General features: G+C 40.8%; 2 protein-coding genes across 7 annotated transcripts in view; both read right to left on the bottom strand.

The window, feature by feature from the left end:
• Window positions 1–19,526, bottom strand: part of CCNJ (cyclin J) — a 51,354-nt gene extending 31,828 nt beyond the window's left edge. For 3 of the 6 annotated variants that reach the window (XR_012498477.1, XM_019724767.2, XM_019724765.2), the window contains exons 1-2: window positions 3,284–3,423; window positions 2,523–2,632 (exon numbers count right to left, since the gene is read on the bottom strand). Coding sequence is in view for 5 of the 6 variants with exons in the window: in XM_019724767.2 (XP_019580326.1) it covers window positions 2,523–2,591 (69 nt within the window). In the remaining variant the exon portion in view is untranslated. Of the gene's footprint in view, window positions 1–2,522; window positions 2,633–3,153; window positions 3,471–15,021; window positions 15,045–19,408 lie in introns of those variants that run through there. The other 3 variants (XM_074339307.1, XM_074339308.1, XM_019724766.2) reach the window with 3 other exon arrangements.
• The window catches only part of CC2D2B (coiled-coil and C2 domain containing 2B), an 89,441-nt gene continuing 78,460 nt past the window's right edge, over window positions 9,339–20,319 (bottom strand). The window contains exons 30-34 of the mRNA XM_074339306.1: window positions 19,926–20,060; window positions 19,409–19,531; window positions 15,022–15,080; window positions 13,376–13,553; window positions 9,339–11,337 (exon numbers count right to left, since the gene is read on the bottom strand). Of these exons, the coding sequence (XP_074195407.1) occupies window positions 11,152–11,337; window positions 13,376–13,553; window positions 15,022–15,080; window positions 19,409–19,531; window positions 19,926–20,060 (681 nt within the window). The 3' untranslated portion in view covers window positions 9,339–11,151. The remainder of the gene's footprint in view (window positions 11,338–13,375; window positions 13,554–15,021; window positions 15,081–19,408; window positions 19,532–19,925; window positions 20,061–20,319) is intronic.

Below are 20,319 nucleotides of genomic sequence, written 5' to 3' on the forward strand. Positions count from 1 at the left end.
CTGTTATCTCCATCTCCAGTCTCAAGTCTTCATTAGCTCACCACTCCCAGTGCCATCCCCTTCCCAGAATGTGCTAACTGTCCAGACAGGATGGAAATAAAGACGTAGAAGGAATACTCACAAGTGAAAGTACAACTCTGTGGGCTATTTTCTTAACATTTCTCACAAAGCTAGCATTGCTTCCATATGTCATAAAAGATCCTGAAAATACTCCCCCAAGCATCCTAAGACACTAGTATATATAGTAAAACAATCAGAAGAAAAAGAGGTGACATAAGGTATAAGAGGAGAGCTGCGTTGTAGGGTTTTTTTGGAGGGCTGTGTAAGGGAAAGGTAACTGTATTTTATAAAAACAGTATAGTTGCCATTTGGGGTTGAAGAGGATTTCCATTTGTTGTAACTTTCACTCTTCCCTAGTAGAAACAATGCTAGTCACACCAATTATTCTTCCACAAACCTTGGATCTAAACACAGAACACCGTCCATAGTATCCGAATAGCAACTGTCCAATGAAAGACCTAAGTTTAGATTCTCTGAATTATATGAGACGGACTCCATAAAGGCAAGGATCGCATCCGTTTCATTCACTCTAATATCTAGCATAGCACCTTGTACATTGTAGACACTCAAATATGGTAAATAAATAAGCATTCATTATCCAACTAAATCATCTAATTAATAGCCTGGAATTAAGATGTATTTTGTAAGAGGAAAGTTCATTTTAACTTTCCTTGACTTCAATGTACTACAAACAGTTGTCTCTCCAGTTTCACGTCTTCAAGTTTTACTGATTAACAAATTCTTTATAAAGTGTGGCCATTGTGTGACATCACAAGATATGTGGCTTACAAAATGCTTAAAGATAAAATAAAGACAACCCAGAACCCAGGGTAGCATGCCACAAATGGCCCAAGATAACTTTCAATGGCATTCCTTCAGAGTCTGCACTATCTTGTTCTCTGATAGTTATAAGCAACTGTAGTTACAGAGTTGTGCCTTATTCCTTGGATCCTCCCCAGAACCTAATACACAAAAGCATTCAACAAATCTACAGGGGGAAAAAAAATCTACTTCGAACCTCAACTGACAAAATGAACTCAGGTCATCATCAAGATTAAAATTACACATAAAATGTAAGAATCAAAAACCATGGAAATCACCAAGAAAAACCTTTTAAGTTTCATGTCACTAAAAAATATATATGTAATTTCATCACATACCAAAGAGATAAAGAGCTGACAGAAAAGAACATTTAAAACTGAGAGACATCTGCTCTCCGCCCTCCAAAAAGTATCTGGACAATTTTCAAGATGGAAAACCTGCAACACTTAACATTTCAGAGAACCATTCCACAGTTGAGACTTTTCTATGGTACAAATGACCTTTTAGGAGACTGAGATATATTTAGTGTGTCCAAGAGACTGAATGTCAGAATTAATAAGCTGCATTTAGAAATCTCAAACCGTAGAAAAGGCTATAATTGTAACAATTTAAGTCAGAATTAGATTTTCTAATATATTTAACCTGGTTTAAAAAAAAAATCAAGATACTAGTTCATTATCATCCCTGGATTTCTTAACTCCAACAGTCAGCATTCTTTTTATTAAAGAGTCAGCTGTTTTGCTTCTTCCTAATTTTCTATACCTAACAAACGGCTCTCTTTATCCATTATGAAACTGAGTCAAGATAGAGATAATTTTGGATCTGGTCTCTCTTCTGGTTATCAAAGAGGCAGAGCTGGCACATTAGCTGAGACAGACATACAGAGTAAAATTGTTACTTCAGAGCAACAATACACTATGCCAGAAAAGTGTATTTCCCCCAATATCTATTAAGTATACTAGGTCTACTTTCTGCCTTTGATATTAGCTGAAAGCAGTAGCCAACTCCTTCTACCTTAAGGCTTTTTGAATAGCCCCAAATTTGGGGGCCTCAAGGGTACAGAATAACAACAGTTATCATTTTCTTAGTGCTTACTACATGCCAGTCACTGTTCTAAGCACATGTACAGTATTAACTCATGTAATCTCCACAATCATTGCATAAGGCACATTCTATTATTATTCATAGCACATGAGAAAATTGAGAAACAGAAAATTAAGTAATATGTCCAAACTCTCACAGCAAGTGGAAAGGCTGGGGGATTTATTTACAACGTGACCTACGAGACAGTGGCATGCAATAGCAACTACAGAACAAGGCTGCTCTGTCCAATAAAAAGCCAGCGCACATATCTTTTTAAATACAGTATCAAATCCACGTTCCACCTGGAAACAAGAACATCAGAATGTCCCTTCACACCTTCGTCCTCCCAACTACGCCCCACCCCCCTCCTTACGGAAGTTGCAGGTTATTCTCATACATTCCAGGAAAGAAGTCAAGAAGTTAATTAATCTTGAGCAAATAAGCAAACTCGCCTTCTCTGGTCTGGAAACCGGTGGTTAAAGAACCTGACTTTCCTGGGGGCCGAGATTCTAACTGGTACATGACACCAAATGGAAAGGTCTGGGCATCAAGGTTACCTTGTACCGAAGCGCTTGATGAATATCGGCAGCCAGCTGTCCTCGCCACCACTGCCCCTCCAGCTCCATGGGACCGGGCGGCGCGCCTGGCCAGACGCAGCAACTTCAGTCTGTAAGACACACCCCAGACGCGGTCACTGCCAGCTCCTCCACACGACCGTTCGCACCCCCACCCTGAGGGGGTGTGACCTCAGGCCACCTTAGGTGACTGTTCATCTTCACCTGACTCGTCCTACAATCCGGACGATCCAAACCAATTCCCTGACGCCAGACAGAAGGCCTGAGCTACCCCAGTCAGAAGGAACTGGCTTATTTTGTACACTGCCGGAGGGTGCCGGGCAAAAGGGGACCAACTGGGGCCCGAGTGTCCACCGCGCGGACCCAGGTGCATACTCGGGAGAGCTGGAGGTGGGAGACCGGCTTCAGGCTCCCAGCGTCCCAGCTTCGAATTCTCCCGCCGCCCTGAGGAGAGGAGAGACTTGACACTAGTCACAGCCCCACTTAGGTGAAAACCTCCCGAGGAGAGACCCGGAGACGAATGCCTGTTCGGCCCCGAGTTCCCGCTGCGGACGGGCGGGCGCTCGCTCCTCCCCGGGAGCCTCCCCGCGGCCCCGCCGGGCCCAGCGCGCACCAGGCCGCTTCCTCTTCGTCCTGAGAAGCGCACCGAATCGCGCGGTCCCAGAAAGGCGAACAAAAGGCCGGGCCGGGCGGGTCCGGTGTCCGGCGCCCAGGCCTGGCGATCCCACGGCTGCCTCCCTTACCCGGAACCGCGGCCCTCACAGCCCCAGCCCCGCCGACGTGCGGGGGATGCCGGCCCCGCTCATGCTGCGGACAGTCGGCCGCGAAGCGCCGGCCTCAGCTCGGGCCCAGCACCGGGGCGCTCGCGCCGCCCATTGTTAAAGGACCGGCAGGCGGCTCCGCGTACAAAGCCAGCGCGGGGGTACATGCGGCCCAGCGGCTGCCAATCTCGTCTCGCGATACAGCAGGGTCACCCCGAGCCGTCCAATCGGCGGCCGAGCCGGGCCCAGGTGCAGAGATGGCTTGCGGGCCCCAGCCGGGTCGGGGCAGCAGACCCAGCTTTCCAGGCACAATTCCGCGCTTCGTGTAGTCCGAGAGCCCCAACACCACCTACCAAGAAGCCTGCCTGAGGAGTGGGCAGAGGTCGGAAGAGAGCGCTGGAGAAATTATAACGTTGATCATCATTCCGGTGGCCAATTCGGTCATGCCACTCACCTGCTAAGAACCTTCGATGGCTCTGCGATAAGGTCTCATGCTTCAGTTTGGCGTTTAAAAGCCTTCACAGCCTGGATTCAGTCTGCCTCGTTTCACATTACCACAGCCCCATTCATCCCATGGGCTGCTCAGTGGGATTATCAGTCCCTCCATATGTGCTTTAGTCATTTCAACAGCCCCTAAAGCGCTTTCTCTTTGAAATTTTGTTGTCTTTTAAGCTCCATCTCAAAACCCACTCCTTCATCTAGAAACCTAATTAATCTCTCCCCCCTTCTTTATTTCCTGTGCTTTAGAGATCCCCAAAAGCTTTGAAGGGAGTTAAGATTACCTTTAGTAACCTAGCTTGTCAAATCTATAGTGGATGTAATTAACCATCTATGGTCGTAAATCAGGAAACTACAAAACCGTGGAAACACTCCAACATCAATTAATGTGGAACCTGAAATGTGATTAGCAGAAATCTAATTGTATCTTAACCTGTTTGGTGCAATATCACAACAGAAGTGGATAATCAGCCCAGGACAGTCATCCTCATTTTCCTGATAATACTTTAATATTGAAAATTAAATCACGGAATCCTACCCCTTTTACTTAGAATCCCTTGTACCAATAGACGCATGATAAAGAGCTACTATAGTGATGAATGTATGTTACATGAATTTGAGTTTTCTCACAGTGAAATCTTCATACATTTGAAGAACAGATACTGTATGTGAGCCATGGGAGACAATGCTTATGCGTAGGACAGCAGGGCTACAGGAACCGATGGCAAGACAAGGGAATCTCTCAGCAGCAGAAGTTGGCAGAGCCCAGCTTAGCCCGGTATTGTTCAGGGAGAGGCTGCCCTGGCCTATCTCAGTTGCAGGGGTTCCCTAGAGAGGAGATGGACACATCAGACTAAAAGCTCCATGCCACTTATAATGGCATTTAAGTAGTACCTACCTCCTCAGGTTCCATTTCATGTGCACTATGCAACTTTATGACAATAATTTGGCTTCCCAATAACTTAAACGGGCCTGTTTAAGAACGCTTTCAGAAAAAATGGGTCACAGACTATAATCATCAGTGTAATGAATAGGTTGTTTCTCATGGTTTCTACTTTGAAGATGTTATTCACTGGGAGATATTTGTTCAGAAATTACTCTATTTTTTGGATTTGACTTATGATGAAAATACCTTAATTTTCATTCATTTTATAGATTAATGTGTCTGTGTATGAATATATATAATTTGCCCAGTATGTCTTAGATTGTAAGTCCCTAAAATACAAAATTCAGGTTTATTATGATTTCTTCATGCCTTTAGGGCAAGGTGGACAGAATTCAGTATTTGGTTAATTCCTAAATAAAGGCTGCTTTCATAGAGTTTATATTCTAATGAGGAGAGAGAAATACAATAAATGAACAACAACAACAAAGTCACATAGTGACAAGTGCTGTGAAGAAAAATAAACAGAAAAAGAGAACAGAAAGTAGAAGTGAGTGGACATTGTTTTATGATAAGGTGAGGCGTGCTAAGGCCTGAGGGAGCTGAGTGAATATGCTATCTGGTGGCCAGTGTTGCAGGCAGAGGGAACAGCAAAAGCAAAGGCCCTAAGGAACAAGGCAGGAAATGAACACGGAGGCCAGTAGTATGCCAGTGAAGAGGATACAGGAAACACATTCCAAGTCTCACAAGCAGTGATCAGCAAAGGTACAAAAGGATGGAAATTAAAAAGGCAGAATTTCTGCATAATGAGCAGAGTAAGGAAACTGCCCAGAGTGTAGTGGGCCTGCAGCGTAAGGCTCGAGACAAGTTTGGCAAGAGATGAGGGTGGGACCAGATTCTCTGGAGAGCTTTTCTAACTCACTAAACTTTAGGTAGTGAAAAGCCACTGCTTTTAAATTGTTTAGTTTTTAAAAACAAAAGCATGAAAAAGGTAAAACATTCAAACAGTGGAAGACTGTATACAATGACTAGCAACCCCCTTTCTCTCCCCATCCCTGTTCTTCCCAGAGGCAACATTATGTATTACTATTTTCTTTTGTACGCTTCCAGGGAAATCCAGGTATTTATCACCATGAGTGTACATAATGCCCTTGCCCCATTTTGTGCACAAACGGTAGCACTTTACACTCTCTGTCATACTATATATTCTTTTGTCATACTATATATTCTGGTGAATATTCCATAAGAGAACATTTAGGATTCCTTTCAATGGCTTCTTTGTATTCCACGGGATGCAAAGGACTAGAAGCCAGAAGCCCTGGGCTCTGGTTCTTGGTTCTTGATTTGTTGCTTCCTAGTGGAGGGGCCTTAGAAGGTCATTTCCCTCCCCTGAGACTCAGGATCATCATCTGTAAAGTGAACTGGGTCCTCTGCAGAGATGACTGAGATTGCTTTTGACTTTAACATTATAGGTTCTTTGCTCTTGCCACACACGTTACAAAGTCTGTAGGGAAAGAGGCCCAATATTCCCCATAAAGCTTTGATCGTTGTCCAGTTTTAAAGGTTTTAAATTTATATTGCATCAAGGTAGTTCATGTACACCCAATAAGAAGTCAAGTATTTCTAAAAGAATAATGAAAAGCAACAGTTCCTTGTTTCAGTCCCTCCCAAGTCCCAAAGAGTTCACCACTTTGAACTCTTTTAGCTATTTCTCACAATATTTGCTATCATCTTTCAAAATAACATGTCTATATTATGATTTTGTCATTTTTAGATATATTTACATATTGCCCTGGAAAATAAAGATTCAGGTGCTTTACATTACTTCTCACACATTTCCTCCTGCCTTCATTTTCTTTATAATTTTAACACATTTTTGGTTACATCCATTTTCAGTTGTTTTTTTTTAAAGGTTTTTATTAAAATATAGCTAACATACAATATTATATTAGTTTCAGGTGTACACCATACTTATTCAACATTTATAAACCTAAAGAAGTGATCACCATAAGTTCAGCAACCATCAGACACCGTACCACGCTACCACAATATTATTGACCATACTCGCTGTACTGTATATTACATCCCCATGACTTATTTGTTTGATATTGGAAATTTGAACCTCTTATTCCCTTTTTCCTTTCCCCCCTTTTAAAAATTTTCAATTACAGTTGACATTCAATCTTATTTTATATTAATTTCAGGGGCCCAGCATAGTGGTTAGCCATTTATATCATTTAAGAAGTGATCCCCTTGACTGGTATGCTTGATATTGTCCCAGAGGCCCCTTAAACTATCCTAATTTTTTTGGATTCTTTTTTCTATTTGCTGTTCTATTTGGGTATTTTCTGCTACATTATCTTCTAAATCACTGATTCGATTCTCTGCTTCATCTAAATCTACCTTTGATTCCCAATATACACAGGGTGCCAAAAAATGTATACACGTTTTAAGAAAGGAAAACAGTATTAAAATTGTAATACTCAATATATACTGAGAACAAAGGATGAATACAAGACACATTTGACTTCTGCAATTACAAGAGGTGATCAAAACAGTTGCCATCAGCGTCCAGACACTTCTGATTATGGCTAACTACTGCTTGAGCAATGTTGACCAAAGTGTCCACTTGTATACAATTTTGGGGCACCTCCGGTATTCTTCATTTCAGTTATTGTATTCTTTATTTCTGACTGGTTCTTTTATAGTCTCCATAATTTCATAAAGCGATTCTTTATAATGAATCTCTCTGTACATGTACAGTCACATGCCATTTATTGACATTTCAGTCAGTGACAGACCACATATATGACAGTAGTCCCATAAAGTTATAAGGAACTGAAACATTCCTGTCGCCTAGTGACATAGCTGTTTTAACTTCCTAGAGCAACACATTACTCACATGTCTGTGGTGATGCTGGTGTAAACAAACCCACTGTGCTGCCGGTCGCATAAAAGTATAGCACCTACAGTTATTACAGTACATAATAAGTGATAATACATGACATTGCTGATTCATATATTTACTATGCTTTGTTAACATTTTATAGTGTATTCTACTTATATGTATATAAAAAAAGTTTGCTGTAAAACAGTATGTTATGTTACACTAGCAATAGCCTCATAATGTGGCCCCATTTTCATAAAACAAACAGGAACATATGCAAATATGTGTATACACGTATATCTATATATATATGTATGCATATGAATATTTGAGAAGACTGGTAAGTGGAAGGGATACATACTTGGTAGGTAAGAGGCTGGGTGGGGTGAATAATTTAGGTAGAGGTGAGGCGAACAGTGGGACAGGGACTCAAGCAAAAAAGGAAAATAAAAATAAAACCTGCACTTAAAAATATGATCATATTTATGCACTTATATAAAATGAGTATCTGTAAAAATAACTTAAAAAACCATCTCAAATATAAAAAAGGAAAATGTTATTTTATTCAGTTCCCTAAAACCTTTCAATGATTTGCTATTGTGCTTTAAATAAAATCCAAACTCTTTACTATGACCTATGTAATCTATTCCTTGTCTACCTCTCCAACCTTATATCTTATGATTCTTCCTTCCCTATATGTCTCTTTCTGGACTCAAGGCTTTTGCAACTGCAGCTTCCTTTGTCTGAAATACCACAGGTCTTTGCATGACTAGCTTCCTCTCATCTGGGAAGCCACAGAGGCCTACCCAATAGCCACCTTCCCCTTCCTCCTCACTAATAATAGAACACTGATTTTATTGGGAGAGCAATATATCCATTTAAAATACCTTTCTTGTGGCTTGGAGTGATACAGTTCTTGCCAATAGGATATAAGTAGAAGTTACTGGGTATGGCCTCCTGGGAAGCTTTTTAAAAGGGCTAAACCAGCTGCATCTTCTGTCTCCCCCTACCCTTTCTACATTTTCTTGCCATGAAAATGGTTGTGCGGTTACAGCCAGGGTTCTCAAAGTGTGGTTCCCAGATCAGCAGTCTCAGCATCACCTTGAAACTTGTTATAAATGCAAATTACCAGGCCCCTCTCCAGATCCACCAAATCAGAAACGCTGAGGCTAGAGCCCAGCAATGTGTTTCAACAAACTCTTCAGGTGATTCTTATGCAGGCTGAAATTTGCGAGCCATTGAACTAGAGGACAGAAGCCTTCTTAGAGATGGCCAAGAAGATGGATGAAGACAGGATGAAGGTTAGTGCACCTGTGACCTCATATAGCCACCGCACCAGACTTGGACTGCCTCCTCTGGACTTGGCAATTACGTAAAAAATAATCGGTATTTAGTTAAGCTACTGTGATTAGATTTCTGTTACATATAGCTGAATGCAACTCTAATCGATAAATCATCTTTGAAATCTCAGCCAAACGTTATCTCTGCAGAAAGTCCTTCCCTGACTACTCTGTTTATATCCTCCATTCCCACCAAAGTCCTTCTCCACCATCCCATCCTGTTTGTTTCCCTGATAGTACTCCTAACACCCTGAAATTATCTCCCTTATTTACTGTTTATTTGCTTATGGTCTGTTTCCAATTTAAGAATGCAAGCTTCACAGGGGTAAGAGCTTTGCTTTTTCATTGCTTACTCCATCACATTCTGAAATGTGGTACGTTACGAATGCTCTGTAATTATTTGTGGAATGATTAGAAGAACTTTAAATATATGTTACATTTAAAATAATGTATTTTAAAAACAGTCAAATGAAAAACAGTTCACTGCAGACAATTACAACTTTCAGGAAAAACTTTTAGTTGAGAAACCATACAGTACACACATTTTAAAAATGCATATAACACAGAAAAGTCTTCTGTGCTTGTCTATGAACACATACTGCCATACTCTTAAGTGGTCTATTAATTCTAAAACCATAACCAACTAACATAAATAGCTATGTAAACACTCAAAGTGCCACAGAAATGAACTGTATGGATGCAGCATTTCTTTGACAACCTTGTCTTTCCAACAGATACCATTTTGTGATACCCTAATAAATGTGGGAGGCTTATTAATAACAAAACTTCATACATCATTTAAACACAAGCATTCAAATAAAAACAAAAATGTTGATCAGTGTTTTTTTTTATACATGCCAGAAGACACACACAATTAGGTTTTAACCTTGGAGAGAAAAACATTCTCCTCACCCACATCCCTCCATTTTTTACTTTTCTAGTAATCTACAGTTTGGTCTAAGCAACATCACTGCAAATAAATAAGGCCTTCTCTGGCACCAGCCTATGCAGGCATATTAGGGAGAAGATATGGATTGAGGGGTCCTTGAGGATGAATTTGAGGACCCTGCTCTCTGCTTGTGGATGTGCCCCATGAATCCCCAGTGCTCTTGCGATGCGAGAGGTGAATTTTCTCTTACCTTTACATCATATAAAAACTACTCTCATCAACTTTTGGAAAATTGTGTCCTTTGATATTTTTTTTAAAAAGTTGTTATATAACATTTAAATAAACTATAAATACTTTTCTCAATGAAGAACAATAAAAAAATTGAAGTACAGTGCTTCCTACTTAGATCTCTGTCCACTTTTTCTTGAGGGGTTCCTAGGATCTAGATGGGCCTCCATGGGGCAGGCACTGGGAAAGGAAAGCAGCAGGAAAGTGCCAGAGGCAGAATGGGGAGCTGTTCACTCAAGAAAGAAGGAGCCCTGAGAGTTGGTAAGACCATTTTCTCCCTCTGTCACAGAATCAGGGAAACATATTAGAGTTTCCTGGGAGTCCCCTACAAATCAAATCCTTGGAGCTAAAAGGACTTCACGTCAGTAGCATCCCAAGTAAAAACTTTTGAGAAGCCCCTAGAAGCTGACCTCAGCCCTCAACCCAACATCGCAGGTTTTCCCATTGTTCTTAACCAGTGAAATTATCTTTTCTCTTATGAAAGGCAATGACCTTAGGGTTTCTATTGGAATAACTTCTTTCTGGAAATGCATCAGAACCAGCACTAAACATTCGTACCAGCCTCACTTTAGTAATTACAGCATTCTACAAGGCAGGGTTCTCATTCTTAACAGGTCATCAGAATTACCTGGGGAGCTTGTTTAAAATACTATGGGTTCTGGAGCTCCACCCCCAGAGGTTCTGATTCAGTGGTCTTGGGTTGTGGGAATCTGCATTTTCAACAGGGCTCTCCAGGTGATTTTGATGGAGGTGGCATGGGGCCCACAATTTGAGTAATACTGGCTTTGGAGGGAGAGGCCAGAATTGCTTCTTTCCCAAAATAAGACCTAGTGTAGTGACCCAAGGCAGCCAGATTTCCTGAAGAGTCCTCCTTGAAAAGGTCTTTGGTAAGGAGGTCATCTGCATTCATCTTCAAAGACTCAAGTAGTGAGTGAACCAGAAACTCAGCTCACACTTAGATGAACTTGAGGATAAGCAGCAAAATCCCAAAGTACCAGAAAAGTTCTGGTTGTTTCTTGTCCGGGGGCCCATAGTACAACTTTTCCTTTCCCCTTCTTCCTTTCACTATGGTCGAGCTAAGGAAGCCAAATAGACCCACACAGATAATATGTTGTTTGGGTATGGGTGAATGTAGACAGCTAGAGCGAATTCTGTCTGGGGAAATTCAGAAGAATAAATTCCAGTTTGGTACACAGCATCAATAACTGACTGTACATCAGTGTATGGCATCTGAATAGGAAATCCTGCAACCTGGACCAAAAGACAGAATAACATGTAAACCCACATTACAATCATATAAGTACTTGGGAATTAGTGTATGCAAAAAGATTACAGAGCCTCAAAGAAATGGTAGTCATAGAATAATAATAGTTATTTTGTGGGTGTTTACTATGTTCTAGGTACAGTGCTAAATGCTTTGTATACATATTTAATCCTAAAACAACCCTATGAGGGAGCTTCTACTGTGTTTCCCTGAAAATAAGACCAGGCCTGATATTAATTTTTGCTCCAAAAGACGCATTAGGGTTTTTATGTTCAGGGGATGTCATCCTGAAAAATCATGCTAGGGCTTATTTTCTGGTTAGGTCTTATTTTCAGAGAAACATGGTATTATAATCTCTACTTTATGCAGAGAGGAGCAGAACCAGTTGACTGATTCAAGAGCCTACACACTTAACATTTCATTAGAATAGCACCTTTCTAGAATAGCAAACTGCCAACGAAGAAATTACTTCATCTTACAAATGAGGGATTTAAGTGAGTATTTGGAAGAATTTACTTAATATTGATTCAGTTTATATTTATTAAGTCATAACTGAGACAGGATTGAAGTATTTTGGAACATGGTTCTATGTAAAATTATCTATTAAAATACACAGATGACAAATCATAAACTTCTTTCAGGCCTCAGATTGTTTACTTCAGGCGGCTTTTCCTGATTCTTAAATCTGTTCATGTGCTCTTCTCATGTGGTTGCATAATACACTGTCCTTCCGTAGCTTACTTAATAAAATGTGTTGCAATTACATGTGTTCTGGTCTGTCTCTCTAACAGCCCATAGTCTCTGTGAATGCACAATACTGTATCTGTCCTGTTTACTGTCGTAACCTCAGTGGCCAGCACAATGCACACAAAACACAAATAATAGGTAACATTTACTAAATACTTGCTACGTGCTGGGGGCTGGGATGTAAAGACTAGCTCACTTAATCCTCACCACAACCACCCAACAGATGACTGTTTTATCCCTGTTTATCTTGCCCAATGGGGTGGAAAGAAGTTAGGTAACTTGGTCAAAGCTAGTGAGTGGCTGAGCCAGGATTTGAACCCAAAGCTGCAGGATTTAGTGCAAGTTTATGATTGTGTCTAATTAAATAGACAATTTTACAAAGGGACTCCAAGTTTTGAAGCTTGGCTTATATTTAACTATGTTTTGCTTACCTGTTTACCCCTAATTCTATTAAAAAGAAAGCAAAACAAAACAACTTCCTCCCAATTCATGAATGAATAGTACCAGCAGATCCCTCTCTGGCTGCGTAAGTACTCAACTCCCAGCAGATTCCTTCCCTTCTTCTCTCAGAGGGTTTCCCTAGGAGACATCTTCTAGTCTATGAGATGGTAGGGGGAAGGAATCTCACCCTTGGGAGGCTGGGGTTTTCAAAAACCCACTGGACCCGTTCACAGGGAGAAGGCGGTAAGAGGATTCCCAGAAGTCGGGGTAGCGCAGGGGAAGAAAAGGAGGACCCTAACAATATACCAAATGCCCACCAAGTTTGGTTATGGACTAGATGAGTCTGACATGCCTTTTATCATCCAGGATGATGTCAAATGTATTGGTGAATATATAAGAGGTCAGGAGAGAAGCTAAGGATGGATGTATAAATTTGAGAGTAATTTGCATATAGAAGATATTAAAGCTTGCCTAGTGTCCTCTTGCCCAGAACCAAGGACAGGCAATCCATTCTATTACAACCACCTAGAGACCATTTTTTTTAGTTTCTCAGTTATAGGTGGTTTCCTTTTGGACATCTCCTTCCAAAGTTTGTGGTATACACATAGTGAAACATACAACTGATTCCAAGAAAATGTCATGCAATGTGGTTATGGTAATAGCTGTTTACTACATTTTAAATTTCTCAGTCTATAAATAAATGCATTTTAATGCCATAGCACCTATCATCTAGGATCAAGATAAAAGGCATTTCAGGGGTATTTAAAGTTACTATTATCTAGCAATTAACAGCATTGATAAAACAAATGTCATTAATGCATTAAATCATATACAAACCCTATAAAATTGTAGTAGTCTTTCAAATTCATTCTCTGCTTCAGATGAAACAAAGCTTCCAGTGCCAAGTTCTAGCTTAGGAAGAATTTGTTGCAAAATAAAAGTACACTGTTGATTCCAACGTGTTGGCTGTTTAGATCGCCATTCCATAATTTTACATTTCAGAGTCCTTTCGATCCTACAGTAAGATTATTTTTATGAAAAATTACAACTCATTGAATAAATGTGAAGAGTTTCATCACTTTTACTCAAGCATGAGAATGATACTTTTTTAATTTAGAAGGAAACCAGACCGCTGTGAGGAGGGATATTGGACATCATTTACATTAATCAAGTTTGGGGAAAGTAGGCTCTTGATTGGCTTGGGAAAGCAAGAAGCCTCCCGTGATAGCCAACAATTAGATCTCAAAGGCACATCTCTTTTCCAGTTACTTGTGTGAAGGCGACTTCCTGCTGGGTGTGATTTGACACCTACTGTGTGATTACTGGGTTGACATTTCTGTTCTCCAAGACCCTCCTTTGACTTAAGACATTGAGTTTCCAAGAGACTGTCTTTACAAAAATTCAGCTATCTGGTCTGGGATAGTGTTAGCAGGGATGGGTTATTCAGTTAATTCTGCAAGCAGAGTTGGGAGGAAATGAGGCACTGGACTGACAAGTATGTTGATCAGTTTCCCCTACTAGATTGTACACTCCATAAGGGCAGGGGTGTTTGCCTGTATACCCAGCCCCTCAAATACTGCCTGGTGATGAACTGTTCCAAGGAAGGAGAGAAATGGAACATAGTGTGGGTTGGTTGAGCGGCCCCTCCTGGGAAGCCTGTCTTCTGTGCAGGCTCCAAGTCCCTCTTGGCTAAGTCTATCGTGTAACTGAGTAGTGGGGAGTTTGCAGAGTCTCAGTAGTAACTATGCAACAGAATTATCTTTAGCACTTCATCAAAATGTTTCACCTCCAGATATGGATTCAATAGGTCTGGCACCTGCATATTTAAATAGTTCAGGAAGCAATTCTGATGAAAACCAGAAGTTGGAAACCATTTCCCAACTTCACTTCATCCTTTTTTGTTAAGAATTGCGGAGGAGGGAGGAGAATAAAAGGGGGCGGGGTTATGTGCTAGTGAAAGAAGGAAGTGGTAAAATGATTTCTGTCATGCTCTGTTTTGATTAGTTGGATAGTGGTTTACACGCCAGTCTGCTGTCAGCATGAGTCACCGGAGGCAGGCAGATCTAGAAGCTTCTGACATATCTGGAGTAGGAGTGATAGGAGGAACAGTGTGTGTCTATCACCTGACTTGGATATTTTTATCAAGTTATGGGCCATTTACCTTCATATCCTTTCAAGAAGTTTTAGCTACTGCATTATTATTTTAACTACAGGCTAAACAGGTGTCTGTGTTGAGAACTTCCTAACAGTAGCCCACAATGTTTTCCAGAGGCAACCATTTTTCCCTTGGCCTGTTACGGCAGAGAAGTTGCTTTTCCATGCATGTGTCGAGAAAGACGACTCACTGGAAGTAACGAGTTATAATCTCCATTTCATGCTGCTGTTGCTGAATCTAATAGGCATTTTGAGAGCCTGGGTTAGAGGACTGAATGAAAGATTAGGGAGAAAACACAGCAATCATAATATAATTTTATAGATCATACCTGTTCTTTAGATCTTCTACCATGCTTTTATTAGTATCAGAATAAAATATTTCTTCAGGCTGAAATACAGATAACTGAAAGTTAGAAAAGATTCTAGGGAGGCCATATTTACATCACGGTCACCCCTGGAGTGGGTGACCCAAACCTGGGGAACCCAAACCTGTCTCATGTGGCAAAAGCACTGAATCACAGAGGCACAAAGGTAAAACATAGATCACAGTGTTTCCTTTGAATTTAATACTACTTCACCAGAGCATGCGAGGAAGAATGGATTTACAAAAGTTATTTTTCTTGAGTAAGACAGATCTGCTGCTCCCAATTCATTTATTTAAGCAAGCACTTGACATGCTATTGATTCTACCTACCAGATAATCTTTAGCTGCTGCACAGTTCTCTTCAACTTACTAACTGTGACCTTGATGAAGTTACTTAACCTTTCTGAGTCACAGTTACCACATCTTTAAAAGAGGGACGATAATAGTACCTACTTCTCTGGGGTTTTGTGAAGATTTTAAAATAATACACGTAAAGTCTGGCATACATCGCTCCATAAACATCAGATATTGTTATTATTATTACTCTTTTAACATGATTTATCATCTTTCTTCTGTTATTGAGAATTCATTTCTTTCAGCCAGGTCTTTGTGTTTGTACACACACACACACACACACACACACACACACACACACACACACACACACGAGTCCACTGCAATCTCCATATCCCTAAGCCTTTGCTCCAGGCACCCGACCAACAGCAGAGAACAAAGCTCTACCTTGTTCCTCCCCACAAGCAAGATTTGCTGGGAGAGGGGAGGACTCCTAAAGCCCAGCCCTTTTCCAAATCCAGCACTCCCTTCCTGCAGGGGTCACACAGACATGAGTGAGGGGCTAGATTTAGAGTTTTTACTTTAATTATTTCTGAGCTGAGAAACAGAGGCAGCTGGAGAGACAGGAACAGACATTGCCTCCTCATGAGTGGAATGAGGGTTGTGATTTAAAAAGGGGGCAACATTTGTTGCTAGGACGCTGCTAGGTCCTAGAAAATTTCAGGAGGATTTCAAGAGGCTCAGTCTGTCAGGTGAGGGTCTAAATCAGTGGTTCCCAAAGTATGGCCCCCAGATCAGCAATCTCGGACGTGGAAATTTATTGGAGACACAGATTCTCAGCCCCTACCTCAGACCCACCGAATCAGAAAGTCTGGGGGTTAGGCCCAGTAATCTGTGTTTCAACAAGTTGTCTATTGTCTAGGTGGTTCTGATGCCTGCCATGGCTGGAGAACCACTAGATCAGGGAATAGGGTCAGGAACAGGGAGTTTCCCACAGTAGAACATGCAGATACTAGAGACAGGAAATACTGGAAAAAGGAAATATGAACTCCAGCATCATCTTGGAGGGGCCACCAACTACCCCAGACAGGACAGAGAGACTGAACGCCAATTGCTGTCACCAACCACTGTCTGTCCCTCCAAACCACGACCCCCCCAACCCCTTCCCTCTTTTTCCCCACCCCCAATCCAGGTAACCCTTGAGAATTAGTTAGGCCGCCTTCAGGCCTGAAATAGAGGCCTGGGTTACATTGACTTGATAAATTTATGGGGTGTTAATCCACTTTCCTTTTCTGGCAAAGGCCGCTTTCTTTCAGGGAACTCATATCCTTTAAAACTTCAAGAGGATTTCCCTGTTAACTCATCTCTGAATCCCCACATTCTCATTATACACACTTAAACCTGTGTTCTCAATTACAGTGTTCACTATGGATAGTGGCTATTCTAGCATGTGTATGGCACGGCGGCAGATCAAGGGACATTAACCTACAGGAAAGAAACTAGTAGAGATACAAGTCAAATGCAACTATGTGTTTTATACTTTATATTTCACCTGGCAAAAAGTTTAGATTCCACCCTCAGCCAGAGTGGCTTTTAGAAACACAGTTTTGATCATGGCAGCCGTGCCTTGGTGATGCTAGCTTCTGACTGCCCTGAGGACAAAGGCCCAAATCCTGACCAGGACTCTGCTCACATTGGAGCTCATCTCTGCTCACGCCCTGGCAGCAGCCAAGCTGGCCTTCCAGCATCTTGACAGACATCTCCTCCCCACTGCACGTCTTCAGGCCTGCTGCCCCCACTCTCTACTGCAACCATTCTCCTCCTTGATCTTATGTTAGCCCAGCTCCTGTTCACCTTTCCTCCCTGTATTGCTCATCCCTTTTTTCCAGGAAGCCAATGCAATTCTCCTTCCCCTCAGGTCCTCCTGTTCTATGCTCCCCAAAAGCATATTCATTTCTTCTGTGATAGCATTTATCACTCTGCACTACAAGTGCTTGTTTCCTGCTGTTTCCTCCGCTAGAATGCAAGCGCCAAGAACACTGAGACATGTATTTTTCCCTGTGGTGCCTACACCTAACAGCACTGGCTCATAGCCGGCACTCAATAAACATTACCAGAATGAATCATAGAGTGATTAATATAAACAAAACCCCTCATCTCTAAATATATCATTCTCTCCCTTGGAGGCAGCAATGTTTCACTCACAACTTTGGGATGGGAAAAGCAAGATTGGCCTGTGAATGTAGTAAATGTGGTTTGCTTAAGAGAGATAAGCACATTTCCTTCTTTAAAATGACTTCACAAACAGGAAACATATAAATATGTGAAGCATATAAATGTATAAAGCATATAAATAAATGTTTGCAGCTGCATGGAGAATTTTAAAAGGATGCACAGTGGTTATTTCTTAGAGAGTGGGAAAAAAATGTGGAAGAGGGGAGACACTCTTTACTTTATATGCTTTGTACTGTTTGATTCCCCCCACCCCCACAACCACATGCATTCTTTTTGATATTGTGAACTGCCTCAAATATACAGGCAAGCACAGAGAATACTGTAATGAACATCAACCCAACACACCTACCTCCTAGCTAATCTAATCTTTGCATTCTTTCTACGTTTTCGATTTTTTAAATAAGTAAAACACTACAGATAGACTCGAAGTACTCCATATACTGCTTCTGATCTCATTCCTTTATTTCCCAAAAGGCAACCTTCAACCAAAATTTGGCAATCATCTTTTCTATGAACGCTTTTATACTGTCACTACATATCTATATATACCAGGGTGCCAAAAAAATGTATACACATTTTAAGAGATTTATCTATGCTCAAGCAGTAGTTCGCCGTAATCAGAAGCGTCTGGATGCTGATGGTAACCACTTTGAGCACCTCTTGTAACTGCAGAAGTCAAATGTGACTTGTATTCATCTTTTGTTATCGGTATATATTGAGTATTACAATTAATACAGTTTTTTCCTTCCTTAAAATGTGTATACATTTTTTTGGCAAACTCTGTACATATACACGTATATAAACATATAGTTTTCAAACTTCCTGTAAATGCTTTTGTACTGTATGTTTTCTTTCACATCTTTATTGTCCTTAACATTACATTTTTTAATATTCATATTACTATACATGGCACTAGGTCAGTGGTTCTCAACCTTGGCTGCACCCCAGGAATCACCTGGGGTGCTTTATGTATAATATCGATGTGTGGGTTCTATAAGGAGAGGTCTTTAAGGAGTGATGTATGGTGGAATTTCCCTTTTTTGCTGCCCCTTTAAGAGACTAAAGACAAATTACCCTTCAGTGCTATTTAGAGTAAAATTTGTATTTAAAGAAAAGAGAGAGAGAGAGAGAGAGAGACTTCATGCTGGCTACACAGGTATATATATTCACTTTGAAAAAGTTCAATGAGCTATAGACTCCAAGTGACCTGCACATGATTCTTGGATAGCTACCTGATTCCCACATGACCCAAGAGTGATGTCACGTGATTCCCGTGACCGCCACGTGACTTCTGGTTCACCTTTCATTTGAAATTTTTTCTCTTCATTTTAATTATTTCTAGCTGCTAAAATTCTCTTCTGAGCATCTCAGGAGAAGAACTATTTCTGTCAAAGATTTAGCCAGTGCTACTGTTCATTAGGTTTACAGTTACTCTCTAAGGACTCGGCAAGATCAGCATTACTGAGTTCACATTATGTTTCACAGCAGAAAAAATATTTCCAAGTGCTATTATACTGAAGCAGAATTTCCAAACTGCATATGCAGAATTAGTATTCTGGGCACTTTTCTATATATATATATTGTACTTAAATAAAACTTACATTACATTTAAGATGAGACCTTTTCCTCAATTCCTCTTTTCTGCAAGAGATCAGAGTGGCCCAAACTTGGGCAACACGGTAGAGAAAACTAGATTTTATTGATATTGCCAAATAATTGAATAAGCAATCAGCTATATAAACATAACAAGAGCTGTCAAAACTGGTAAAGATTAGAATCAATGGTAACTTTCATATTTACACACCTGCAAAAATATGACTTACCTGTATGCTGTGTGCTTGTGTCCCTCGAAAATTTTTTGGAAGCAACTGTTTCCAGAAACTTTCCTTTGAACAGTCAAAATGTACAGCCATTGGTGTATTATTTTGTTGAATATTAAACCAGACCTATAAAAACATTACCATAAAATCAGTCTAGGCCCATAGGAGCCCAAAGCCCGTAGCTGGTTAGGATGAAGCAAAATGTTACAGTCCTACTACCCAATGAAGTGGCAGGAGCCAAGGGAGCTTCTGAAGTAGGAGGTAAAGAGATTCCAGGCCTAGGTGAACATTAGACGGCTCACTGATTCTCATCCTTAGAGACTACAGAATCACCTCTGGGAAGGTCTTTAGGGACAAAAGATTTCCCTGGCCCCACGCCCCAGGGATTCTAATTAAACATTTGTATTTTCTTCAAAGTTCCCTATATGATTCTAATGTACGGAGCTAGGGTGGAGGATCACTGCTTTGACTCAAGGAGACAGCTCAAGATAAGATTCCACCCCCTCCCCCATATACTTACATTTCCATCATCAAACAAACAGTCTACACTTTGTAAAGGACAAAATGGGTCAAACTGCTTATGACATTGCCCAGTTAATGGATTCCAAAGCAAATATTCATCAATTTCTTGGGTTAATACGTAGGCCACAGGCCCCTATATGAGGAGAAGGAGTTAAAGTCACTTTGGGTGGGGGGTTGGTTGAGGTAACACATTTTTATATGTGAAAATTACAATATAAGTATGTGATGTCTTAGATTTCTAAAAGCCTTCTTTAGGACTTTAAAAATTTTTTAGAAAGGTAAAAAGCCAGCACTCATTCTAGAAATCCTTAGGCCCAGGCTAGCATGAGGATTCAAATGAGAGAATTTTTGAGACAGTAAAATACATTATTCTAACAAAATCAGTACGTTAT

Source organism: Rhinolophus sinicus, linkage group LG07 (assembly GCF_036562045.2).
Source record: "Rhinolophus sinicus isolate RSC01 linkage group LG07, ASM3656204v1, whole genome shotgun sequence".
NCBI lineage: Eukaryota > Metazoa > Chordata > Mammalia > Chiroptera > Rhinolophidae > Rhinolophus > Rhinolophus sinicus.